We start from the raw sequence: 26,705 nt of genomic DNA, 5'->3' as shown, positions 1-26,705 counted from the left end.
AAGAAACTTTAATATATATGATATTATGATGTTAAAGCTTACTAATATAAAAGCTCATGTTTAATGCTTATTAATATAAATGTAACTTAAAAGTTGGAATAGTAACCTCTAGCCTAGTTTGAGAGCATTGTGCCTCCACTTTATTGTCGATGAGAGCAGCGCGCATAACCACTGAAAGAAATAATCAGGAGATAATGGCTCCAATATTAATTAGTAGGAGAGAATTAATAAGCAATGCAAAAATATCAGGGAAAGCTGAAGGGAAGAGAAAATGTTTCCCTTTTTTTCCTATTCTTAAGTATGGAGATTAAACATTAATTGTTACCAATTGAATTTGGGATTTGGAACAAAAATCAAAATTAGGGTGCAGTGTCGATTAAGAGGCACCATCTATGGAGCCCTCAGCCCTCTGATCATTTTTACTAGAAGATAATCCTATCTGCGTTCTACTCTTGGATTATGCTTTACAAACCAAAATAACCTTTAAAAATATAAAATAAAATTAAAAAAAAAAAAATGAAGAAGAAGAAAAAGTGTTGTGCAATATTGGTTCTTCCTGTTTCAAGAGGTGTACTATTTGTTTTGTCTGATATATGTACATATCTTTAAGAATGACACATCTGCAGGGACGTATCACTACAAGAAAAAACACTTTGGGCGACGAACCTAGTTCCTCTCCCAAAGTTGATTTTCGTCGCCCAAAACTTTGGGCGACGGAATGTGTTCGTCGAGTATTTGGTCGCCCAAAACTTGACGCCCAAGAGTTTGGGCGACGAACTTATCAATTTGGTCGCCCAAAGCTACCTAAGGGAGACGAATTTAGTTCGTCTCCTAAGGCATGTGGTTTGTCGCCCAAAGCATGTTTAGGCGACGAAATAATTCGTCGCCTAAACATACTTTGGGCGACGAATTAGTAGTTCCTCTCCTAAAGTATATTTAAGCGACGGAATTATTCGTCGCCTAAACATTCTTTGGGCGACGAATTAGTAGTTCCTCTCCCAAAGTATATTTAGGCGACGGAATTATTCGTCACCTAAATATGCTTTGGGCGACGAATTAGTAGTTCCTCTCCCAAAGTATATTTAGGCGACGAAATTATTCCGTCGCCTAAACCTATTTTATTTAAAAAAAAAATTAATTTTTTTAAAATTTAATATTTTATATATCCAAAATATATATAACACAAAATTAATAAATTTATACAAAACCTATTTTATTTAATTTTATTTAATTTAATATTTTTTATATCCAAAATGTATATAACACAAAAATTAATAAATTTATACAAAATGTATTAATAAATTTATTCACCCGCTTCGACTTCAGTCCTCCGAATTGCGTAAATACGAAAGCCACACAGCATGACGCAGGAGCCGAGGTGCCTATAACTTGACTGTAGTGGTGAGCCGAAGAGGGTTGGACTATAGCATCGGGAGCCGAAAAGGGAGTAGCCTAGACTGCTGCATCAGGAACGGGTGAGGGAGTGGCTTGGACTGCGGCATCAAGAGCGGGTGAGGTATCGGGATCGGGAGTGCATGCCAGCTCGGTGGTCCTAGATGCATGCATTCGCCTTCCACCTTATAATCAAAAAAATTAAATATAACAATTTAACAATTAAACTAAATTCAACAATTTAACAAATTAACTAAATTTTATAATTACTCTAAATCACATATTTTACACACGGTGTTGTGCTGCCATCTAAGAGCACATTTTCAAGCTTAAGGTCTCTATGGCAGATTTGCTGCCACAAATGAATTAATTCCTTACTACAATCAACGCTACCAAAGATCATAAGGAAAAATAGCAGTATAACAACAAATTAACAGAAGAGTTCCAATTTACAGTGGTTCTACAACCAATTAACAGCAAAAGAAAAGGTTGGTTAGTTCTACATTAGTAATCTACATAGAAGAGTAGCATTTATGGATATACACATAATTCATTAGTAACCTCTTTGAATTGAATAATATTTGGATGCTTCAATGACCTGTGGTTCATGATCTCCCTTTGCACATGTTCGACTATCTGCAACACCAACGAAATGAAAAACAAAAAAACCCAATTCCCAGAAAAATTCAAACATCAAAAACAAAGGAAAAACAAAGTGAGAGAATTGACACAAAAAAAAAAAAAAAGGAAGATAAGAGGTGAAGGAGATGAAACAGTCCTTCTGGCCTCTCTGGTCCACTTGTCTCCGACCAGCCTTGCAACCCCAAAATTTCCAGACCCTATATCCTTCACAATCTCATAAATAAAACCATAAATAAAAAAAAAAAACAGAAAAACCCACAATTTAAAAAACAAATTAGAAAACCCACAATCGGGTGGGTTTGCTGCAGGTGGGTTCCGGTTGGGTTGCTGGCCAGGGTGGGGTGGGGGTTGATGATGGGGATAAGTTGCTGGTGGGGAATCAAGGGAGGCGGAAGGGAAAGGGGAGAGAGAAAGATGAGGCCGAGGAAGGTTCGATAGGGGTGGGGATTGGTTTCGTGGAGAGAGAAAGAGGAGGGGGTGGGGATGGGTTTCGGGGAGAGAGAAAGAGGAGGGGGTGGGTATGGGTTTCGGGGAGAGAGAAAGAGGAGGGGGTGGGTTGGGTTTCGGTGGGGAGGGCGGCGGTCACGGAGGGAGAGGGGAGAGAGAAAGAGGAGGCCGAGGAATGTGAGGATTGGTTTCGTGAAGAGAGAGAAAGAGGAGGGGGTGGGTATGGGTTTCGGGGAGGAGAAAGAGGAGGGGGTGGGTATGGGTTTCGGGGAGAGAGAAAGAGGAGGGGGCGGGGATGGGTTTATGGGAGAGAGAAATAGGAGGAGCTGGGTTGGGTTTCGGTGGGTCGGGTGGGTTTCGGTGGGGAGGGCGGCGGTCACGGAGGGAGATGAGTGGTCGGGGAGGGAGAGAATGAGAGGTGGTCTGCGTTGAAGCAGGGGAGAGGAAGAAGACATTAGCAGGGGAGAGAAGGAAAAAAATAAATAAAGAAGAAGAAATACCAGATCTGGGGAGGGTTAATCGAAAAGACTTTAAGCGAGGAAACTAATTTTGTCGCCCAAAGAGAGTTTGGGCGACGGAATGTTCTATTTCGTCGCCTAAACTCTCTTTAGGCGACAAAATTAGTTTCCTCGCCTCAGTTTGTGAAATTTTTTGCGCGAGTTATCCCCGCCAATTTTTTAAGTAAAATTCAGAAAAAATTGAATGAACTGGACTTTGGGCGAGGAATATATATATTCGTCGCCCAAAGTGACTTTAGGCGAGGAATAGATAAATTCGTCGCCCAATGTATGGCCCTAATGCCATTTTTTACAAATTTATAATTTATATTTAGTATTTAAAATTTATATATAATAAATCATTATAATAAAATTGTATACTTAATTATATACAATAGGATTCTAAATTTTAACTTAATCACTAAATTATATTTATAATTTTACATATTACAAATATAAAAAAATTTCATCGTTATTTAACTTCTACATCTCTGATTAAGCTAATTTTTTGCATGTATGATCTTTGAGTGTGAAACTAAAAATGAACGTTTCAGATCATTGAAAACACATCGAGATGTGATCATCTACATATAAATGAACGGTTTCGACAATTGAAGAGTATAATTTTATCAATTCTTTCATTGAAACCTTGTCATTTCAATAATTGTGAAGAACAATCAGAGCTGTTCATTTTCTATATTCATACTCAAAGATCATCTCTGCAAAAAATCAGCCAAATCGGAATTCAGCTAGTCGTTGAATTATCATTATAAAACTCACGATCGTTCTTTAATTTGACCACTGTTACCTCATTTCTACATCTTCAATTGACCTAAATTTTTGCAGGGATGATCTTTGAGTAGGGTACTAAAAAATAAACGGTTCTGATCGTTGTAAACACGATCAAGATATGTCCATCTACATATAAATGAACGGTTTCAACACTTGATTAGTATAATTCTATTAATTATTACGTTGAAACCTTGTCGTTTCAATAATTGTGAAGACCACAATGTGATTTCAATGATCAGAGCTGTTCATTTTCTATGTTCATACTCAAAGATCATCTCTGCAAAAAATCAGCCAAATCGGAATTCAGCTAGTCGTTGAAATATCATTATAAAGACCACGATCGTTCTTTAATTTGACCACTGTTACCTCATTTCTATATCTTCAATTGAGCTAAATTTTTGCAGGAATGATCTTTGAGTAGGGAACTAAAAAATGAACGGTTCTGATCGTTGTAAACACAATCAAGATATGCCCATCTACATATAAATAAACGGTTTCAACACTTGATTAGTATAATTCTATTAATTCTTTCGTTGAAACCTTGTCGTTTCAATAATTGTGAAGACCACAATGTGATTTCAATGATCAGAGCTATTCATTTTCTATGTTCATACTCAAAGATCATCTCTGCAAAAAATCAGCCAAATCGGAATTCAGCTAGTCGTTGAATTATCATTGTAAAACCCACGATCGTTCTTTAATTTGACCACTGTTACCTCATTTCTATATCTTCAATTGAGCTAAATTTTTGCAGGAATGATCTTTGAGTAGGGAACTACAAAATGAACGGTTCTGATCGTTGTAAACACAATCAAGATATGCCCATCTACATATAAATAAACGGTTTCAACACTTGATTAGTATAATTCTATTAATTCTTTCGTTGAAACCTTGTCGTTTCAATAATTTTGAAGACCACAATGTGATTTCAATGATCAGAGCCGTTTCATTTTCTATGTTCATACTCAAAGATCATCCCTGCAAAAAATCAACCAAATCGGAATTCAGCTAGTTGTTGAATTATTATTATTAAACCCACGATCGTTCATTAATTTGAGCACCGATACCTAACTTCTACATCTTCAATTGAGCTAAATTTTTATAAGGATGATCATTGAGTAGGGAACAAAAAAATGAACGGTTCAGATCGTTGAAAATACGATCACATCGTATTCTTATACCTAAATATAAATGCACATAAAAAATAAATTGGACTTTGGGCGAGGAATCTATAAATTCGTCTCCCAAAGTGACTTTGGGCGAGGAATACATGAATTCGTCTCCCAAAGTGACTTTGGGCGACGAATCCAAATATTCGTCGCCCAAAGTCTCTTTGGGCAAGGAAATATATATTCGTCTCCCAAAGTGACTTTGGGCGACGAATTCATGTATTCCTCGCCCAAAGTCACTTTGGGAGACGAATATATCTTCGTCGCCCAAAGTATAGGCCTAATTAATACCATTTTTTGCTAATTTATAATTTATATTTTAGTATTTAAATATATATAATAAATTATTATAATAAGATTGTATACTTAACAATATATAATAGGATTCTAAATTTTAACTTAATTACTAAATAATATTTATAATTTTAAATATATACAAATATAAAATAATTTCACCATTACTTAACTTTTACATCTCTGATTAAGCTAAATTTTTGCATGAATGATCTTTGAGTAGTGAACTAAAAAATGAACGGTTCGGATCGTTGAAAACACGATCAAGATATGTTCATCTACATATAAATGAACGGTTTCAATACTTAAAGAATATAATTTTATTAACTCTTTCGTTGAAACTTTGTCGTTTCAATTATTGTGAAAACCACAATGTGATTTCAACAATCAGAGCTGTTCATTTTCTATGTTCATACTCAAAGATCATCTCTGCAAAAAATCAGCTAAATCAGAATTCAGCTAGCCATTGAATTATCATTAGAAAACCCACGATCGTTCATCAATTCGACCACCGTTACCTAACTTCTACATCTTTGATTGAGCTAAATTTTTGCAGGGATGATCTTTGAGTAGGGAACTAAAAAATAAACGGTTCAGATAGTTGAAAACATGTTCGCATTGTATTTTTATACCTAAATATAAATGCACATAAAAAATGAACTGGACTTTGGGCGAGGAATCTATAGATTCGTCTCCCAAAGTGACTTTGGGCGAGGAATTAATATATTCGTCACCCAAAGTCACTTTAGGCGAAGAATATATATTCGTCGCCCAAAGTCACTTTAGGCGAGGAATAATTTCGTCGCCCAAACTCTATTTGGGCGACGAATAATATATTCGTCACCCAAAGTCACTTTAGGCGAGGAATATATATTCGTCGCCCAAAGTCACTTTGGGCGAGGAATCTATAGATTCGTCTCCCAAAGTGACTTTGGGCGAGGAATTAATATATTCGTCACCCAAAGTCACTTTAGGCGAAGAATATATATTCGTCGCCCAAAGTCACTTTAGGCGAGGAATAATTTCGTCGCCCAAACTCTATTTGGGCGACGAATAATATATTCGTCACCCAAAGTCACTTTAGGCGAGGAATATATATTCGTCGCCCAAAGTCACTTTAGGCGAGGAATAATTTCGTCGCCCAAACTCTATTTGGGCGACGAATAACATATCCGTCGCCCAAAGTAACTTTGGGAGACGAATATATAGATTCCTCGCCCAAAGTATGGTCTAAGAGTATTTTGGGGCGTAATTTGAGGCGACGAATACAATATTCGTCTCTCAAAAGTGTTTTAAGCGACGAACACCGTATTCGTCGCCCAAAGTCACTTTGGGCGACGAAATTATTCCTCGCCCAAACCTTTATTGGTTTCGGCGACAAATATTTGAATTCGTCGCCCAAAACCTCTTTGGGTGACCAATTTGAGTTCGTCGCCCAAAGTTTCGTCGCCCAAATATTTTTTTCTTGTAGTGTATCTAGATCACTACACCATTTTCCTCTTAAATCGATTTTGGCAGTCCTATGCAAAAGTACAATATGAGGCCCTATGCTCTCATAATTGTATTAGAAATTTATGAAGACCTATACAAATAGTAGAATGTAGCATTTTTTAATTAATTAATTATTTTTCTAAAAAATTGAATTTTTAAGGGGTCCTTTAGATATACCTTCATTTTCAAAACTCAATTTTAAAATAGGCCCGGTAAGCAAATAAACGTGTGTGGGAGATTTTTTTTTCCACGTTAGATAATGGTTTAGGCATGAATTTGTGCATATTTACAAAAGATGCTATTAATCCAATTTGAACAATATTTAAAGATCCATGATTTGATGAGATATTTATTACTCCTAATTTTGAATGTTTTTATTGATGAAATTTCATGATTCATACATCCAATTCAAAAAAACATTTGTTATCAATTCACATCAACATATAAACACTTAAATACAAAAAAATTAAACACCTAAGATACATATAATATACCTATAATATAGATTAAAAAAATGAATACAGTAAACCTCTACTTTGGATTATAAAAAAAAAAAAAAAGATACCTATCACTTAGGTCAAGAAGAAGATACCTATCCCCCCAAATCCAACATTCTTTTGAGGTATATATACCAATGGTTTCATCACCTCTTACTCATGTAGAAAAATGTGGAAGAAAAATAAAACCAACAATCATGGAGGGCTTGGTGTTGAAAAAAAAAAAAAAAAAAGATGGGAGGAAGAAGAAAAAGATCGAAGATTGATGATTAAGAAAAATCAAAGAAAATGAAGATTAAAGAAGAAGAAAATAAAAGAAAAATAAAAATAAAAAGATCAAAGAAACCACAAACATAACCAAAGCAAAATAATACGTTACTTGGTGATGATGAAAGCTTAATGATATTTGAAAAACGTAAATAACGTTTCTTCTTAATCTTTGAATTAACGTTGGTCATAATATTCAACTTTAGAAATTAATGACAATTAATTACAAATTTTTAAATGACAATACCTTGAAATAAGACATTAATTGTCAAAATTAAAATATACCTATTTTTAACTCAAAGGGTAAAAGTGGAAATCACAAAATGAATTTTCTGTAGAAATATAGATAATCTTACGTGGCAAATTAAAAAATGGGTGTATATCAAAATGATGAGGTAATATCAAATTTGGCCTCAGAAATATGTGTATCTCTAATTAGCTCATTTTTAAGCTTACTAATAACTTTTAGGGTTTTTTTTTCTGTTTTTTTAAGTCCAAAGCCAAAAAGTCCATGATAGGGTGGTCCACCTACAAAAACACAATGATAGACCAATCAACTTTTGTATTTTTCTTACATAAACATTGCAAAAACAAATAAAATACAAAATTCAAGTTTATGAAGTCACATATCCACCCGTGTTATAACAATAATAATGTTGTTACTAATTGGCACAATCGAACAACTGTCGATCAGTAACAATGATAGCCATTGTTCAACAATGGCAATTTGCCCAGCATGCAAAAAAAAACATAAATATCAACAAATAAATTAAATCAAACTAGTGAAAACAACTACATCAACATAAAAAATCAAAATTGGAAAATAGAATCTGATGCATGAACCTAGAATTTAATCTTGTAGTTGTCGGTATACAAATGTCTTAGAAAGTGATGCCAATGCATGAACCTAGAATTTAATCTTGGATGGAGCATGAAGACTTTGGTGTTAACAAAGTTGGAACAGCAACTCATCTACTTGCCTTTTGAGCTCTGCATGCTAGCTCATTTGGATTCATACGATAAGCTGGAAGGTTGGGTAATTGAGAACCTGGTACAAAGTATATTGCATGTTGGATGGAGTGCATAGGAGGAATCTCATTGGGTAGCTCTTTAATTAGGTGCCAAATCAGAGAAATTAGACAACAATTGAATGATATCTGGTGGCATTGAAGAAGTAGGGACATCAGCTGTTTCCTTGACTTCTTCACTCTCTAGCTGGAACCTTTTCTTAGTATATGGACTAATTTTTTATTGTTTCCATCAATATTCTCACGCATTTTCCCCTGTATTTCTCCATTTCAACTGCACTCGTTGGTTTTAAAACAACCTTTTTATTATTGAACAAGAAAGAATATGTGTTCTCCTTTCCACAAATATATGATGATCTCAATCGTAAAGCCAAGGTCGACCAAGAAGGATATGTGTTACTTTTATGCATGGGAATCACGTCACACCAAATGGAATCTTTATAAACACCACAAGAAAGAGAAACTCAACGCTACACATCAAATAGAATTGATCAAAGTGTTGTCAATCCAAGCTACCTTATAAGGTTGTAGATGTGGTTGCACGGGGAGCTTGAGGCGTTCAACTACAGAAGCTGAAACAACATTCATACAGCTGCCACTATCGATAATAAGCTTTTGAGCATCGTCTCCACAACGAACCAACATCTTAAAAATAGATGTGTGACGCCAATCTTCTTCCTCAACTTTAGGAGTTGTGAGGATGTGTCTAACAACAGAACTAAGTGAGGTGTCTACGTCTTCTTCCAAATCATCTGCATTGTAAAAGCCCATAGTCAAATGAATTCTCATATTCACCCTCATTTTTCTATGATTCCCTTCCATGCTCCATTCCAATATGTAAGTTTTAGTTTTAGTGTTATGTTGATGGTAAATATTACATTCTTTCGTTCAAATTTCTTTTGTTGGTAATTAATGTGCAATCTTGAGTGTTCTTAGTTTCGTGTATGTCAATTTTTATGTCAATTCATGTATGTTTGCCTTTATTTGCATGTAAAAATAAAAAATATAAGTTGGAAATGATCACCTCTAGCCGAGTTTGATAGACGTGCCTCCACTTTGTCTACAACAATCGACAAGTGCTAGTGATTAGAAGTTCTACGGATTGTCCCATTAGTCTACTAATGCATGAAGCGAGCGCATCTTAATTACTGAAAGAAATATTGAGATACACCCAATCAAAAGTTTCTTTAATTTTTCAATTCATTATATAATAGAAAAAGGCTCCAATCTCAATTAGGAGAGAATTCACAGATATTTACACACAAAAAATGCTACCAACAAAGGACTGCAGATTATATCAGGGGAAAATTTCAAGTGAAGAGAAGTAAAATGTTGCCCTTCCTATTCTCATGTAATTAATTGACAAATTGTGACTATACATGAATCATGCTCCTCGACAGTAAGAACCAATGCTTCATACAGTTGTCTCATAGATGAAATGAGATTATAAGACTATTGCGGCTGAAAAATATAATACTTTTTGTTGTGCCCTGAGATTTTGCAAGACATGGTAACATTTCGAATTTTCAAGTCATTAATTGGACTTGTTCATTTGTCCCAAATACATAAGCTCCTGCAACATCCAAAATTCAGCAATCAAATATGAATAGAAAATCATGTACAAAGAATGAAAAATGGTCAAAGAGTTGGCTGATAAGAGATAATTAAGGAATTAATATTACCAAGTGAAGGCATCAAAAAGGTGAGCACGGCAATTCCAGCAATCTTTAATGGCAACCCAGTCTTAATCATATCTTGGATTTCAAAGTGGCCGGTGGCAAATCCAACTGTATTAGAAGGGGTCGCTGTTGGAAGCAAGAAAGCAAATTGAGCCCCAATGCCTCCTGGAACGAGTGGATGCACTTTCATACTTTTTGCTATCTGAATTAGGAGAGGGACAACAAGTGTGGTAGTGGCATTGTTTGATGTAATCAACTCAGTGATGGTACTAGTTATGATCAATACAGCAGGTGTCATGGCTAAATATGGGACTGCCTCTAAGAAATCTAAGGTTTCTGACAATTTATCTGCAAGGCCACTCGACCGAACTCCGTCAGCTATGGCTAAACCAGCACCTAGTAACAATATGATGTTCCAGGGTAGCTTCTTGCATTTGTTCCAGTCCATCAACTTCTCACCCTCTTTCTTCTTGTTTGGAACTATAAACAACAAAGTTGCAATCATAACCTGCATGGGTTTCAAGTCACACTTCAAAATATGATCCAACTACAAAAGGAAAGCTCAGTTTAGGTCTTTCATGTTTGTTGGTTATAAGATAAAAAGTCTATCTTTTTTTTAATTGTGAAGACAGTACTGAAGGGCCATTACTCACACTGACAGTTCCATCACCGGCACGCCCATTGAAAAGGACTCCCCAGCCAGGAATATCCTGTGTTATGCTTCTTGTCATCCACAAAACTATCAGCATCTACACAAAACTCTTGTCACGTAAATAATTGGAAGCAATATCCACCTGACACACTCATGACTATGCAAAACGAAGTACTTGGGAACGCACCGAAAACAAAGCCAATACCATCTTCTCAGCAAAAGCCATTGGACCTGCCCGTGCCACATCAAACTTGGATATTGAAACATTAGGCCAAAACGAAAATAGAATATGAACATCATGCAATTTGTTGCCTATTTTGGCATATGGGTGGGTTGTTTTTCACAATTATGAAAACCAACTCAAAAGAGACCCAAATTAAATGAGAAATTGAGTACTTGAGGGCTCTTACCTAACCCTTCAAGCTCTCTCTTCAAATGGGCTTTGTCGAAATGAACAGAGAGAACCTCCCCCGAACTCCTTGAGCAATACAAGTAGCAGAGTATAGCCCACAAAGCCAAGAACATGAACAAAGCCAAAGGGAAGGCGAAAAAGAACCAGGTGCTGAAGGTGATGGGAGGTTCTTCAGGGAAATAGCTCTTCCACATTCCAACCAATATGAGGTTGACACCTGTCCCGGTGAGAGTGCTCATCCCTCCTATGATGGTGGAGTATATGACCCCCAGAATCACAGCTCTGCAGAAGTTGCCCACAACGATGGACTGGTCGGGACCCGTTGGGAAGTGTTGAAGGATGCCGGTGGCAACGGGCATCATCATCACCGTCGTTGCCACGTTGTGAATCCACATGCTGACGAAGGCTGTGGTGGCGCATATGCCAAGCAGGAGTAATGGTGGATTTAGGGGGTCTCCGCAGAATATCAGGGTTACCTGTTGTGATAATATACCCCCAAAATTGAGAATGTTAAGTCTTGTGTATAATCTCATACTCTCTGTTAAGCATTGCGTTAAGCTCGTGAGGTTAGTCTTAAGTAGTGAGGGTGGATTGAGTAATGAACTTAAAGGGCTAGGATTTTAATAGGGATACAGATTCTCTGCCTTTACAAACCTTATTGTTCTCTACATTAAAAGACATCGTAATCACTAATTAAATTTAAATCTAATCCCTTTGGATTTAATTAATGATGAGGATGCCTTCAAATGCAAAGAACTACAATGATTGTGATTGATCATATGGGTTAATAAACGACATAACATTGTAGAGGAAGAACTCACGTTCAAGGCCAATCTTTTGTGTATGTTATAATGCTCAACAGCAAGAGCCAATATAAAGCTTCCAAGAACAAGAGCAATAACATCGTTCATGTAAGAGTGCGCAACATCATCCGCAGAGGCAATTCCAAAGAATGGGAAGAGGAAGAGTGGGGACATGGAGGTTATTGGCATAGGCACAGCCTCCGTGAGCCACCAAGCAAAGACCCAAGCAAGCACTGCCAACATGTTCCGGCTCGTGACGGGGCCATCTAGCTTCACACAAAGACATATAATGGCGCTCAAAAGAGGTCCTAGCAGGATAGAGAAGTTCTTGGGTGTTATAATGGATTTCAAAGATGAATATTGGAAGTTGTGTGGCTCTTTGATCGGTTCATCAACTGGAAGAAGTGGGGTTTTCGTGTCGTCGGAGATGTGTTTAGCCATGTGATTCTTGCTGATTTTGGTGTGAGGAAAAGAGAGAAAATGGTGCTGCTGATTTGTAGTAGGCAAATTAATTCACTTTTCCTAGCTTTTAAATGTTCCATTGTGCATTTTTAATTAATTTGGTTTTGCACAAAAAGGACCACAGGTTTCCTCAATCATGTACTAGATGATTATGTTGGCCTATATGATTGTTGTGCCATGTAGCATGGAACAGGGGAGCGCTATTTGCGTTCCTCTTTTGAGCTCCACATTCTTCTGCGAAAGTGAAGGTAGTGTTTTAGGAAGGACAAATAAGGTTCTCTCAAAAGAAATTACAACATGAAAAAGTATATATGGAATTTGGATATGGTTGTATATATGAAGATTGAGTTTCTACATTTTAGCATTTTAGTATTATTGATCGATCTTTTCATTTGACCCGTATCGGATGGGAACTATGTCAAAAAACAAATAACCCATATAACCCTTTTAACAAAATGATGAGTACTTATAAGCCATGTATACTGCCAGTTTGTGTCTGTTTTTTTTTTTTTTTTTCTTTGTTGAGGAAAAACCAATATTGTAGTTGTAGCTGTTCAAATAATTCTAAGAAACCTTATGTTGATGGACCCAACTATGCAGTAGAAACTACTTTCTAGGCTCTCATGTTTATAGCTAGCATTGTTATAAAGGTTGTGGTGGCACAGACTTATGACATATATATCCAAGGACCAAGCTAGGTCATGATCTCTAGGTGCCTATTTTACTTCTCTAGTAGTAATTTTTTTTTTTTTTTTTTTTTTCAGATCTCTAGTTGTAAATCAAATAATTAAAAACTGAGGAATTTACATATTTACAACCCAACTATAGGGGTGTGTGCATTTACCACCAAAAAAAAAATTTACTAATTATCATACAGACTTTGCTTCGTGTAACAATGTCACCCCTACCTTCAATTCTATCTATTTTTCTATTAAATTAAAGGGTGATTGTTAATTTCTAGGATTTGTTATATTGGCTATTTTCCTTGTCAAAACCATTGTATTTATTTTTATTTAATCACTCACAAGCTCTAGGCTAGATTAAGGACAAGATCAGTTGTATTGAAGAAGTCAAGAATGAACAAAGACTCAAGGTATCACTACAACAAAATGTACTTATGATAGCATTTCACTATAGCACTTTTTTCAAACTGCTATTAAAAATAACACAATGGTAGCATATCCATTAAAAATGCTATAACATCATTTTATGCTGATCAGGTCTTGAGCGCGCCACACCTAAACCCAAAAAGAAAATAACGCGCGTTGCTTTCCCCCCTATTTCACAAAAAACTAAAACTAAAACTAAAACAAAAAACACAGAACATACGCTCAAGCTCACTCCCTGCTTTCCCTAGCTCCCTGCTTTTCCTCTTACTCTATCGCAAAAAATCTTTCCCCAAATACACAGAACGCTCTCTCACTCTATCTCACTGTCTCAATCTCGCTCTAATCTTCCTCTGGCTTACTCTCTGTCCACCGATCGGTTATTTGCTCGCTTACTCTCTGTCACATCCATGGGTAAGCCTGATTATCTACCTTTTTGATTTTGGGTTTTGGGGAAAATTGTGTGCAATTGACTCAATGTACTTCTATTCTCCTGATTATCTACCTCTTTGATTTTAGGGTTAGTGGGTTTTGGAAAAATTATGTGCAATAGACTCAATTTTTTCTCAAAATTTTCATGTTCCTTTCTGTGCATCTATATTTTGTTTTATATCTCTAAATCTATCTGTGCACTTATATTCATTCTTTGGTCTATGAATTTATCTATTTGTTTTTGGTTCTGAAAATTTATTTGTGCACATATATAGGTGGGTTTTCGGTTAATGGTGTGCTTTTGCTGGCATTATTGTGGGTATTGAAGGCATTTCTTCAGGTAAATGTATATATGTATTTTGCACTTATATAGTTATGTCTGTCATTTCTTCATTTAGGTTTTTGCATTATATATTTTGATTTTATAATCCTTCTATGGAGTGGCAATTCTCTGACTTTCTTTCGTTTTTCCTTTCTGTAAGAATCATATTTGTCCTCTCAATCGCTTCAGTGGTTTTTCCTTTCTGTAAGCATCATATTTGTCCTCTCAATCGCTTCAGTGAATTTTCTTTTAGTAAAGGTGCGTTCCATTCAATTTTGGATATATAATGTGAATTATTTATTTATTTTATTATTATTGTTAGTCTTTTTCTGTTTATATTTATATTGCATTATTTTTCTTCAGTTAGGTTGTTGTTTTTCTGATATTTAAAGGTTTTATATTAGTGTTAGTGTATGTATGTCTATGGACACACAAAGAATATTGATGACCTTGCAAAAAAAAATGTCATTTCATGAGAAGAGTTTGTTAGCCAACATTTTTAGGCTTAAGAATGCTGAAACTTGATCTTTATTGTTGACTTAGCCGTTCATATTTTGTGCACTTTAAGCTGGCATCCACTGTGGGACTTGTGCCAAACACTTTCCCTCATGTTGGACCCCTATTTTAGTTGGTCATAGACTGGGCAAATGCCCCCTTTTTTATGTGTCCAGAATTTCTAATATGTGATCCCTGTTAAGATGACCTATATTTGATGGTATTGAATATCCACCCGAAAAGTTTAAACTGCTACATGGAGAGACTAAGTGGGTATATATAACTTTACTAGACATCTAGCCTAACCAATATGGGGCTAGTGCTCAACACTTCGATGGTAAGAGCGTAGTTTGTTTCTTCTTTTCTGTTTGTTCAAAGGTGGGGAGAGAGTTTGGTTTGGGGCTTCACCTATGGGCATCAGTCGATCCAGATTTCAGGGACTATTAATTCTCTGTAATTATGTCTAATTGGGAGGATGTTGTGTGTTAGATTTGTTTCTGTTGTTGTACTACATACTAGAGTTTGTTTTTAGGATGTTGTACTCTGCTATATGTTGATTGCTGTTGTATTCTACTTGTTTTATTATTAGAACATCCTAGAGCTTGTTATTTAGGATCTTGTCCACTGTATTGTACTCTGTACTTCTTTTTTCATTAATGAAAGTCTGTTTCTCATAAAAAATAAAAAAAAGTAATCTAGGTTCTAGATATTTTAACTCATTAGAAAATCTACATTGGTGATTTAATTGTAATTTTTATTTTATTATTTGTTCCTTATTGCATTCCACATGTTAAATGTTTTATGCGTATTTTTTAGAATTGCAATTAGTTACTGGTAAACTCTGATGAGAATGTAACTTCCAGAAAATAGTACAGGATGAATATAGGCTCTTATAATGGCTGTGAACCTTTTGCATGTGAAATTTAAGGCGAAGGGTAATTTTTGAAGAAAGAAAGGGGTGATTGTGAAAGGGGAAGGGCAGCTACTTGTTTCCTTTTTCTTCTTTTGTAGAGAGGAAGAGTGGAGGGGTGAGGCATAAATGCTAGACAGGTTGCTGGTATGAAAAAAATTTAATAGTACTTAGGTTTTGGTTTGCAAAGGAAATTATAAAGAAAAAGAATTGTAATTTTGTAAGACAGTTCTCATCTTTATTCCCTTTTACATACAAACCCAAATCATACAAAATTTGTGCACCTTTCCAGTGGTATTCTAAACTATGCGAGGGAAAGACACATCCCTTGCATTTCCCATATTACATTCTTCTTGCCCTATTATGGTTATTGTTGTTCTTTCTTTGTACCAAACCTATACATGTAGTTGTTGAGACTGAATGTCCTTTTAAAAAAAAATTTTCGCAATATATTATTTGGAATCTTATGTTTGATCACTAATTTATTTCATGAAGGTTTCTTGTCTACCTGCTTTTGATAATTTGAGCGAATTGAAGCTGGTTGTTCTTGATTGCTGTTACTGGTGGGTAGAGTTGCTCAAGAGATCACCTAATCTGAAATATTTGCAGGTACAAAGTACTTCTCTTTTGTATTTTGGACTTTCAACATATTCTTTCTTCTATGCAACCGTGTTTATGAAGGATATTCCTTCTTTGTGATTGGGTGAGTTTTGTTAGCTAGGTAATTAAGTACTTCTTTGGGTAGTTGAATTATGATTGAATAGGTTGTGCTATATCTACTTACTGGTTCTGATTATTTCTCATACATAGGCAACGCTGGGCATATTTGGACAACTTTCGCATGCAGCGCCTTTAGATGGCACATTTGCTTTAGCTTTGGTATTTTCCTTTCCTCATTAATGTGTTAAAATTAATTTTAATTATCTCCCTTGCTAGCTCCATGTGTATTTGTGGTTTTTGTAGATCATATTCTATCTAAATTAAAAGTACACAGGACAACATTATTTGTTCTTGATTTCATTGACTAGTCACATGGTCATTTGTAATTAAGAGGGGATTATCTGACACAACTCCTTGGTATGGAGGGCACATTGATTAAATTAAAATATTGGGACAGAAGAATCCCAATAAATGTGAAATCAAAAGTTTGTTGCACCTATATACTTATTTTTAGCAAATGCATGAATAACAAATAATTTAAAATTTTGCAATTGAGAAAAGAGAATGGGAATTAAGAGAACATAAAAGGAGAAGGGATACTCGTAGCACAATGCTGTGTTATATTTTGGTATTTGTTAGTCTTAAGTTTTTCTTTATTTATACTTATTGGGGCTGAATTGTATTATCTATATTTAGCTTTGTGCTATATATCTAATTTGGGGGAAGGTCAATATTTGTTTTTATGAAAAAAATTGGGGGGAGGATGACTTCTTTGCAACTTATGCTACTTGAACCATTTAATTGATATTTAAACTCCAACAACCAATCACAAGTTTTCTTGCTTATTGGATGATTTCTTGCTTATTATTGTTTTTTATTCAATTGATATGCAAGAGAGAGAGGTGTATACTATTTTGTAAGTCTTAGAACATCTTTATCTTTCTCTTTGGCATTGTGGACAGAAGCTAGCTAGGATATGGATCTATATCTTTTTCTTTCACTTTCTATTTTTCTCTCTGTCCTAAAAAATGTTGTCTTTCACTCTCTGCACCCATCAACCATTCCCTTTTCTCTTTCTTTTTATTTATTTTTCATGTCAATGTAGGATTGTTTTATAGTTTATAATGTTATTTATATATAGTTATGAAGTAACAATGTTATTTTGTTGTAACAAAAGCAGAGATTCGAAGGTAGATTGGTCTGAAGATCAATCAAACCATTGCATTTACAGAGGTTTTGGTGCTGTTGAGTGCAAAGAGGTATTTTTAAATGCTTAATTTAAATGGAGTCATTACATTAAATGAAATCATTGCATTTGACTATATTTTATTAGACATATAGACAACTCAATTGAGAAAATCTCTTGTTTGGTACTAGTCTTTCTTTACTAATTTTCATTTATATATCTATTTTTTGCTCTATCACTTTGAAATGCAGAATTTGTTATTTTAAGTTTTGTGCAATTGAGTAATTGATATGGGATCGGTTCTCTAAGAGTTTAGGACTTGTTATTGTAGATCTTATATGACTTTAGGATGATGGATAAAGATTGGGTGCATCTGAACAGGTAACAATAACCTTACAACCTAATTGAATAGTTAAAAATTAAACACTCTTGGTAGACTTCTTAGTACATTCATTTTTTTTTTTAAAATGTTAGAGCTACTGATCAGTACTTGCAAGGAGCATGGAATTTTGTAAAGATGGCAGAAAAGAATTCAGGGAACGCAGAAAAGATTCTATGCCCTTGCAAAAATTGCCGGAACTTAAGTCATCATTTTTCTTATACTATTTTTGAGCATTTGGTGATAAAGGGAATGGATCTCACATACACAAATTGGTTTCATCATGGGGAAAAGCCAATTACAGATGAGAGAGTTGAAGAAATGGACATGAATGAGGCATATGAATTATATAGAGCAGCCTACTTGCATGATGAAGACTATATAGAGCCTGTTGAAGAAAGAAGGGATGATGATTTCATTGAACAATTAGAAGATGCAGAAACCCCTCTATACCCTAGTTGTACAAATTACACAAAGTTATCGGCCATTGTAACTTTATACAGACACAAATCTGTAAGTGGATGGACCGATAAGAGTTTCACTGGCCTTCTAGAGATTATGCATGACATGTTACCAATGTCGAATGTGCTTCTCAAGTCCTTGTACTCAGTAAAAAAATTTCTAAATGCATTCGATCTAGGCTATGAAAAGATTCACGCTTGCAAGAACGATTGTTGTCTCTTTAGAAAACAGTATGAGAACATGGACAATTGCCCAAAATGTGATTCTTCAAGATGGAAGGTTGACAAGCGTACAAAGAAGATTAAAAAGGGTGTGCCGGCTAAAGTTTTGAGATATTTTTCTATCATTCCTAGATTTAGAAGGATGTTTAGGTCTCAAAGAATGGCAGAAGATTTAAGGTGGCATTTCAATCATAAAAGCAATGATGGGAAGATGCGTCACCCGGTGGATTCTGTATCTTGGGACTTGGTTAATGATAAATGGCCATCATTTTCAGCTGATCCACGCAACCTTAGGCTTGGTCTTTCTACAGATGGCTTCAATCCATTTTCCAATTTCGGCAAACCATATAGTTGTTGGCCAGTAATGCTCGTTACATACAACTTGCCACCTGGATTATGCATGAAAAAAGAGAACATTATGTTAACATTATTGATTCCTGGTTCAAAGCAACCTGGAAATGACATCGATGTATATTTACAGCCACTTATAGAAGATTTGCAACATTTGTGGGATATTGGAGTGAATGTTTATGATGCATTCAGTAAAACGATCTTCAATTTAAGAGCAATTTTGATGTGGACAGTAAATGATTTTCCAGCATATGGAAATCTTGCTGGATGTAAGACAAAGGGTAGTACAGCATGTCCTATATGTGGTAAAAATACTCATTACCAGTGGCTAAAGTATAGTAGGAAGGGTGTATACATGGGTCATAGGAGATTTCTACCTCCAACACACCCATTTAGGAAAAATAAGTCATGGTTCAATGCAAGGAAGAAAATGGAAGAAATCCTAGAATCATGACAGGTAGAAATATTTCTCTTGCTCTTAAAGATTTTGTGAATGTTTGGGGAAAAGCTGATAAGAGAAAACGAAAAAGAGAAGACCAAAATGGGGAAAAGATGTGGAAGAAGAGGTCAATCTTTTTTGATTTACCATACTGGGAGGTGAGTATTTTATATCCTTTAACTCTAAACTTTATTTTATTAAGAATTTAATAGTATATAAAAACTCTAAACTCATAATTTTTATGATCCAAACAGGAATTGCCATTACGCCATAATTTGGATGTAATGCATGTAGAGAAAAACTTTTGTGAAAGCATAATAGGCACACTTTTGGATATTAATGGGAAATCAAAAGATGGACTCAATGCTCGTAAGGATTTAGAAGATATGGGAATTAGGAAGGACCTATATGCAGAAGATCGAGGAACAAGAACATACCTTCCTCCAGCTCCACATACATTATCAAAGGCTGAGAAAAAGACATTTTGCAAAAGGTTATTTGACTTGAAGGTACCTGATGGTTATAGCTCTAACATTGGGAACTGTATATCAGTAGAGGAATGCAAGATTATGGGCCTCAAGTCTCATGATTATCATGTTCTTATGCAACAACTGTTGGCTGTAGCAGTAAAAGGATTGCTGCCAAAAGGGCCAAGAAATGCAATAATGAAAATGAGTGTATTCTTCAACAAAATCTGTCAGCGTGTTATTGATAGGGAAAAAATGATATCAGTTGAGAGTGAGGTGGTTGAAACCTTATGCTTGCTTGAAAGGTTTTTTCCTCCTTCATTTTTTGATATCATGATTCACCTGCCCATTCATTTAGGAAGAGAAGTACGATTGTGTGGACCAGTCCACTACCGTTGGATGTATCCCTTTGAGAGGTTAGGAACACATATCAATTTTTTGTACTTAATCATTCATTTTAGAAGTTGTACATGTTTTAATATAATGCTTTTATGCTTCCAGACATATGAAAATATTCAAGGGATATGTAAAGAACCGTGCACGACCTGAGGGGTGCATTGCAGAATGCTATCTTGCAGATGAATGCATGGCATTTTGTAGTGAGTTTCTACAGCACTCAATTGAAGTTGATGTTCAAGAAGTACGAAATTCTGATTTTGGGAATGAGGTAATTCTTGAAGGTCGTCCAATTTCTGGGAAAAGACAGATTACATTAAGTGATGAATTGTTAGAAATTGCTCACCGCTGTATGCTATTCAATACATCAGATGTGGAACCATTCTTAGTGTAAGTAAATCACTCATAAAATTGTAGAATTTCTAACTAGAGATACAAGTTAACTCACTTATTTTTGCATTATACTATAGGATGCATAAAGAGGAGTTAAAGCAATCTAACAAAAGTCTTCAAAAAAATTCCAGCTTACTTTGGAAGAGACACACTGAAAAATTTGCATCATGGTTAAAGAAAAAGGTGATACGCTATCTAGAAGATCAAATGTTCTCAGCTACAACATATAAAATGAATTATATCTTTGACTTAGTTTGATTTTTTTTTTTTTTTGACAGATTCCTATTGATTCAAGTAATCATTCAGAGTTATTAAAATTGCTTGCATATGGGCCAAGAAATGGGGCATTGTCCTTCACTGGATATATGATCAATGGGCAGCGGTTTCATACAATAGATGTTGAGTTGTCAACTCAAAACAGTGGTGTTTCCATTGAAGCAATTAGCATGTGTAGGGCAAGCGCAAAAGATGCTGCACAAGTATCTGATATGGTTACCTATTATGGGATACTAACTGATATAATTTTATTAGATTACCACTCATGTTATGTTCCGATCTTTAAGTGTCATTGGGCAAATGTTGGTAATGGTGTTAGGGTTGAAGATGGATTTACCCTTGTTAACCTACACCAAGGTCAAAGTCAATTTGTGAGAGATCCATTTATCCTTTCATCTCAAGCGAAGCAAGTGTTTTATTCAAGAGAACATGATTCCTCTAACTGGTATATCCTATTAAAGGCACCACCGAGAGGTTTCTATGAGTTGGAAAAGTATGATGAGAATGTAGATGTAGTTCCCACTCCAAATGAAATTGAGATGAATATTGATGAATGTAGTGAGCAAGTTAGTTATGTGAGGGGGGATTGTGATGGTATCTTTGTGTAATATATGTACTTAGATTATCAATGAAACATGATGTTTCTTTCATTTCATATTTCTTCTATATATATGTGATGTTTCTTTTATTTCATATTTCTTTCCTAGCTTTTAATGTTCAGAACAGTAAGTAAACTTGTTGCATTGGTCTTTTGTTTCAGATTTTTTATTCTATATATTGATTCATTTTTGTTCTAAAATAAAAGGCATACTTCTAATTATTTTGAATTATTGTGCTTTATCCCACCTACAGGTCAGTAAACATGGTTAAGCGTACTACGAGATCAGCGTCCAAGAAAAAGGCAACAGAAAATGTCACTTCTCATCCTAACCTCCAACCAATGGACACACAGCCAACTCCAAAAGAATCTCAAGATAGGCCTCAAATCTCAGAACAAGGACCACTTGATTCACCTACAAATCGTACTGGTGGGTCACTGCACAGAGAGGGCACTCCAGAGCCTGTTATCCAACTTAACCAAACACCTACATCCCCACAAGCACCCCAGCATGAACCTGCATCATCAGAAGTACCCCAAGCTGCATCATCACAAGCACCCCAAGCTGCATCCTCACAAAAGAGTATAGGAAAAACCAAAATGAAGGACATTGCTTTGGATGCTGATAGTCGGGTTGAAGTTGAATGGACTGATGGGGGTGAAGCAATTGGAGATGGATCAGTCAGTTTGTCTTCATATTTAGGACCACTTGTGCGAGAAAATGTACCTGTAACACTTGATGATTGGAGGAAAAATGATTCCGATAAAAAAGAAATTTTGTGGAAATCTATTCAGGTAAGTGAAAATAGTTTAATGGTACTTTTTCTAACATTTTATCTGATCATATAAATTTTATATGTACACTGTTATGTACATATTTTACCTAGTTGTGCAAATTTTTATTAATTCTACAATGTATAACTTGTAGGCAAGGTACAAAGTTGATGAGGGATGGCAAAAAGACTATATATTTAAGGAGATGGGCTGTCTTTGGAGAGCTTCAAAATCAAGATTAGTTCACCAAATACTCACAGCACCAAATGAAGAAGAAAGGCTTAAACTCCGGCCTGATAACATTAAAGATATTAATGTATGGAAGAGTTTTGTAAAGTCAAAAACAAGTCCAACATTTAAGGTAAACACATTGATTAACTAACTGTTGTACTTTTATGGTGAAAGTTACATAAGTTATTTACATATTTTTTTCTAATGAATTGTTCCAGGCTAGAAGTGAGAAGTACAAAAAAATGAGGCGCAAACAAATTCCACACACATGCAGTCGAAAAGGATTTGCTCGATTGACTGTTGACATGGTGATATATAACTTGTTGAATTTAATATATTTTTAGCTAGGTTTTTGTTTATTAAATAGTTCAAGTAGTGGTATTTCTGTTTGATATATATTATTATTTTTCTTTCAGAAAAAGACTAGTGCAAACCCATCCTCCATTTCTAGAGTTCAAGTTTGGATTAAATCACGCACCAGAAAAGATGGTAAACCAATGAACACATCAGCTGGTGAAACTATTGTAAGAAAGATCATCTATATACTTTACATTACCTGGCACCCCTTTATGATATGTCTGCCTAATTTTGTATGGTACTTTGTTTTTATTGTACTTATCTATTTTTTTATCACCTCCTTTAGGAAGAGTTGAACAAATTAGAAAGTGTTTCACCATCGTGCTCAACAACTAATGTGAAAGAAGATGCTCTAACCAAAGTCCTTGGTCCAGATGTTAATGGAAGGATAAGAGCAATGGGAAAAGGAATGACCCTTACTAAATTATCTTTCTTACAATCGAGGGACAAACATGTGGCCCAGCTTCAAGAAGGGCAGATTGAACTTAAAGATAGGATAAAGTATTTGGAGGACTTAGTCCGTGGTTTAATGAACATTCAGGCAAGTAACAAACTGTTAAATATATATTCTTTTGATTTAGATACAATTGTAACCTATTTATTGATTGAATCCAAACTTTATGCATTATTAGGGTCAACCAAATGGGGGTCAACAAAATGGGGAACATGAAAATGCTTCTTCGCCAATGGTAAAGTTGTTACTTGTATTGCATGATAAAAAAAATTAAAAAAAAAAAGCTATGTACAAGAGCAAATATCAATTTAAAACTATACCTGATATTTTTTCTTCTTATGTTTGCCTTGTTATTATATAGAGTGTTAATACTCACACACAAACCAAGTGCAAGTTGGTAGATTGGACTGGATCAGGGGATATAGTTGCTGAAGGACGTTGGTCTTCAAGTGATCCAAAAGAACTTGTTCATCACATCCCTCTTGGGCCTAATGCCATGAAGGTTTGGATTGACATAGCAAAGCAACCTGAAGCATTTTTATGGAGGCCTACATCTTGTATGACTTGTATTGAAGAAGCTATTGGTAATACAGTTGCATGGCCAGCTGACAAAGTTGTTATGCCCATGAGTCAACAAGCTGAGGAAAATGGCAATTTATCTTCTCCGTCGGTAAAATACTTACTTGTATTGAATTATCATACATATACATGTTGAAATATCAATCTAAAGATAACTAATATTTTCTTTTGTTTCTTATTGTTAGAGTGTGAATAATAATTCAAAGAGCAAGTGCAAGTTGTTAGATTGGACTGGATCTGGTGAGATAGTGGCTGAAGGACGTTGGTCTTCAAGTGATCCAAAACAGCTTGTTCATCATATTCCTCTAGGACCGAATGCCATGAGAATTTGGGTAGATATAGCAAGGAAACCCGAAGCATATTTATGGAGGCCTTCATCTGACATGACTTGTATTGAAGAAGCTCTTGGCAGTACAGTAGCATGGCCTGCAGACAAAGTTGTTATGCCACAATAGAGATTTAGGTAAGCATTTATCAACTCAAAATATTTAAAATTGAGTTTCATGGTGATTTTTTTTTATTGTTTTTGGTTGTGAAATCTGTCTTGGAACTCTAAAAAGATGATTGTGTGTGAACTTGTATGCTTGGCAGGTTACAATCATTCTAAAACCCAAGTTACAAAAGTAAAATAGTCCACCTAAAATTAAAAATACATTATTTTGCTTCACAAGCATATCTTGTTTCATACAAAAACTTGAGATATTAAAATTCTAATCATGAAGAACCTTAATAAATATAAGGACTGTCTCTTACCCCATATCCAATAATAAACACATCCATAGGATATAACTGCTTCCACATGCGACTAACAGGTACAGAAAAAGTAGATTTAATTAAATAATTATTCAAAAGATAATATATATATATATATATAAATACACAATACATGGTATATCTTTAACTTCTAAGACACTCACCTGACTGCAAATGCATTGTAATAAAAAAGATGTGTCATTAGTTCCATAAGAAGTAGACTGAATACCCAACGCAAACCATACCAAGAAATGTCTCTAACTGAGAAGTTATTTTGAGGAACATCCAGCTGAAACAACAACGCAATAAGGTTAACTGAGACTTCGGAATAACATACTAGGAAGAACTAACATCTTCAGTAGTATTGAAACAGAGATCCAATGTACTTGAAAATCCAGGAATGATGAACTATTTCAAATAGTTTGAAATATGTGGGAAAAATTATAAACTGCAGGGACAACAGTCAAGTATACTGCTAGTGTTAAGATTCAACAATATTCAGGATTATCAGAAAAATTCAACTAAACAATATAATCTTTTTATAATAGGCAAACTAAAGAACATCATTATTGCTTTTAATTTCATTGAAAATTCAAACCATGAACACATGTGTTTCATACTTTCTAGTCAAATTGTTCGAGTTTTGGTTTTTAACCATCTGACTAAGGCCATTGTCTTTATGTCTAGCAAACCACCAGGCAACCATAAAATGTTTCTGAAACTGAAACATCAGTGTTTTCCATTAACTTTCATAATGTTAATTTCTCCTCCAAAACAAGTTTATGTAAATATTAAATTCTGTTCATCTGTCTAGGTAGATGCTTGCAGGATATATATATATATATTTTTTCCTTATTGTCTCTAGGTTATAGGCTTAATGTTCCAATTATGATTCTGATTGTATTGACAGGAATATGTTGGGTTGTACTTGCTGTGGAGTTGTATCTTGCTGGTGCTGCAACAAATTCTCAAGATGGGATTACATATCTTTTTGGAAGATGCCCTACATGAGCTCAAGGAGATGGTTGAACAGAATATGCGTTGATTTGTTAGTATTCTCACTGACCCAAAATGTTGAACTGTTTTCCTCTCTGTCTATAGCTAAGAGGTGTTTTGCAGTTGGGAGACTTGGATATTGTTGGTTTTCTTTTTTGAAGTTTGGTATTTGTAGCCTTAAGCTAATTAAGATTAGTATTTAGTATTTTGTAAGGTACTAATTGTGATACTTATGGAGCCTTAAGGTGTTTAATTGGAGTAACTTCTATTTTGAAACTACTATACTTTTTTTTATCAATTGAAACTATTGTACTTTAGGACCAATTTTCATTTTAAATGCTATATAGAAAAATTTCTCAGTGGCAATTTAAAAATGCAAAGAAATAATTTGGAGCAGGCACCAAAAAATGTCAACAATAAATACTATAGCGTTCATTAAATGCTGGGAAAAAAGAACAATAGCGTTTTAAAATGCTATAGCAAGGGCATTAAACGCTATTATACACAATATTATAAGAACCAAAAAACACCATTATAGCGTCCCAATAATCGCGTTTCTAGTATATTACAGCATTTTAGAAACGCTATTATAGTAGATTTCTATAGCGTTTGTAAACGCTATAATAGATGTGCTCTTTTATAGCATTCTAAAAACACCATTTTAGCGTCTCAATAATAGCGTTTCTAGTATGTTATGGCATTTTAGAAACTCTATTATAATATATTTCTATAGCGTTTGGAAATGCTATAATAGATGTGCTCTTTTATAGCATTTGAAAAACGCTATCAAAAAGGTCGACCTATTATAACGTCGGCTGTCATAGCGTTTTGGATAATGCTATTATAAGGGTTTGATAGCGTTTTTTGAGTGCTATAAATGACCATTTTTGTTGTAGTGTATATACTGCACTTCATTCATTTCATGAAAATAACAGTTTTTTGTC

The 26,705-nt window shown here is 34.9% G+C and overlaps 3 protein-coding genes across 3 annotated transcripts; 2 read left to right on the top strand and 1 right to left on the bottom strand.

Annotated features, from left to right (window-relative positions):
- Positions 1-9,998: 9,998 nt before the first annotated feature.
- LOC147299762 (tonoplast dicarboxylate transporter-like) lies at positions 9,999-12,503 on the bottom strand. Its single transcript, XM_086254514.1, has 6 exons — positions 12,081-12,503; positions 11,258-11,735; positions 11,035-11,078; positions 10,849-10,944; positions 10,199-10,703; positions 9,999-10,089 (listed from the first exon to the last, which is right to left on the bottom strand). The coding sequence occupies exons 1-6, from the start codon at positions 12,501-12,503 to the stop codon at positions 10,043-10,045; spliced, it is 1,593 nt and encodes a 530-aa protein (XP_086110640.1). The 3' UTR covers positions 9,999-10,042.
- Positions 12,504-17,984: 5,481 nt separating this feature from the next.
- On the top strand, positions 17,985-21,627 carry LOC147299761 (uncharacterized). The gene is made up of 6 exons (XM_086230002.1): positions 17,985-18,016; positions 18,110-19,645; positions 19,742-20,370; positions 20,456-20,740; positions 20,821-20,926; positions 21,022-21,627. The coding sequence occupies exons 2-6, from the start codon at positions 19,457-19,459 to the stop codon at positions 21,625-21,627; spliced, it is 1,815 nt and encodes a 604-aa protein (XP_086086128.1). The 5' UTR covers positions 17,985-18,016; positions 18,110-19,456.
- A 254-nt stretch (positions 21,628-21,881) lies between these two features.
- LOC147299760 (uncharacterized) lies at positions 21,882-26,003 on the top strand. The gene is made up of 9 exons (XM_086232194.1): positions 21,882-22,412; positions 22,546-22,752; positions 22,841-22,930; positions 23,039-23,146; positions 23,266-23,513; positions 23,620-23,668; positions 23,795-24,103; positions 24,198-24,475; positions 25,676-26,003. The coding sequence occupies exons 1-8, from the start codon at positions 21,882-21,884 to the stop codon at positions 24,465-24,467; spliced, it is 1,812 nt and encodes a 603-aa protein (XP_086088320.1). The 3' UTR covers positions 24,468-24,475; positions 25,676-26,003.
- Positions 26,004-26,705: the final 702 nt, after the last annotated feature.

This window comes from Dryas octopetala, chromosome 1, assembly GCF_963921425.1.
Source record: "Dryas octopetala chromosome 1, drDryOcto1.1, whole genome shotgun sequence".
NCBI lineage: Eukaryota > Viridiplantae > Streptophyta > Magnoliopsida > Rosales > Rosaceae > Dryas > Dryas octopetala.
This window is presented reverse-complemented; position numbering and strand designations above follow the sequence as displayed.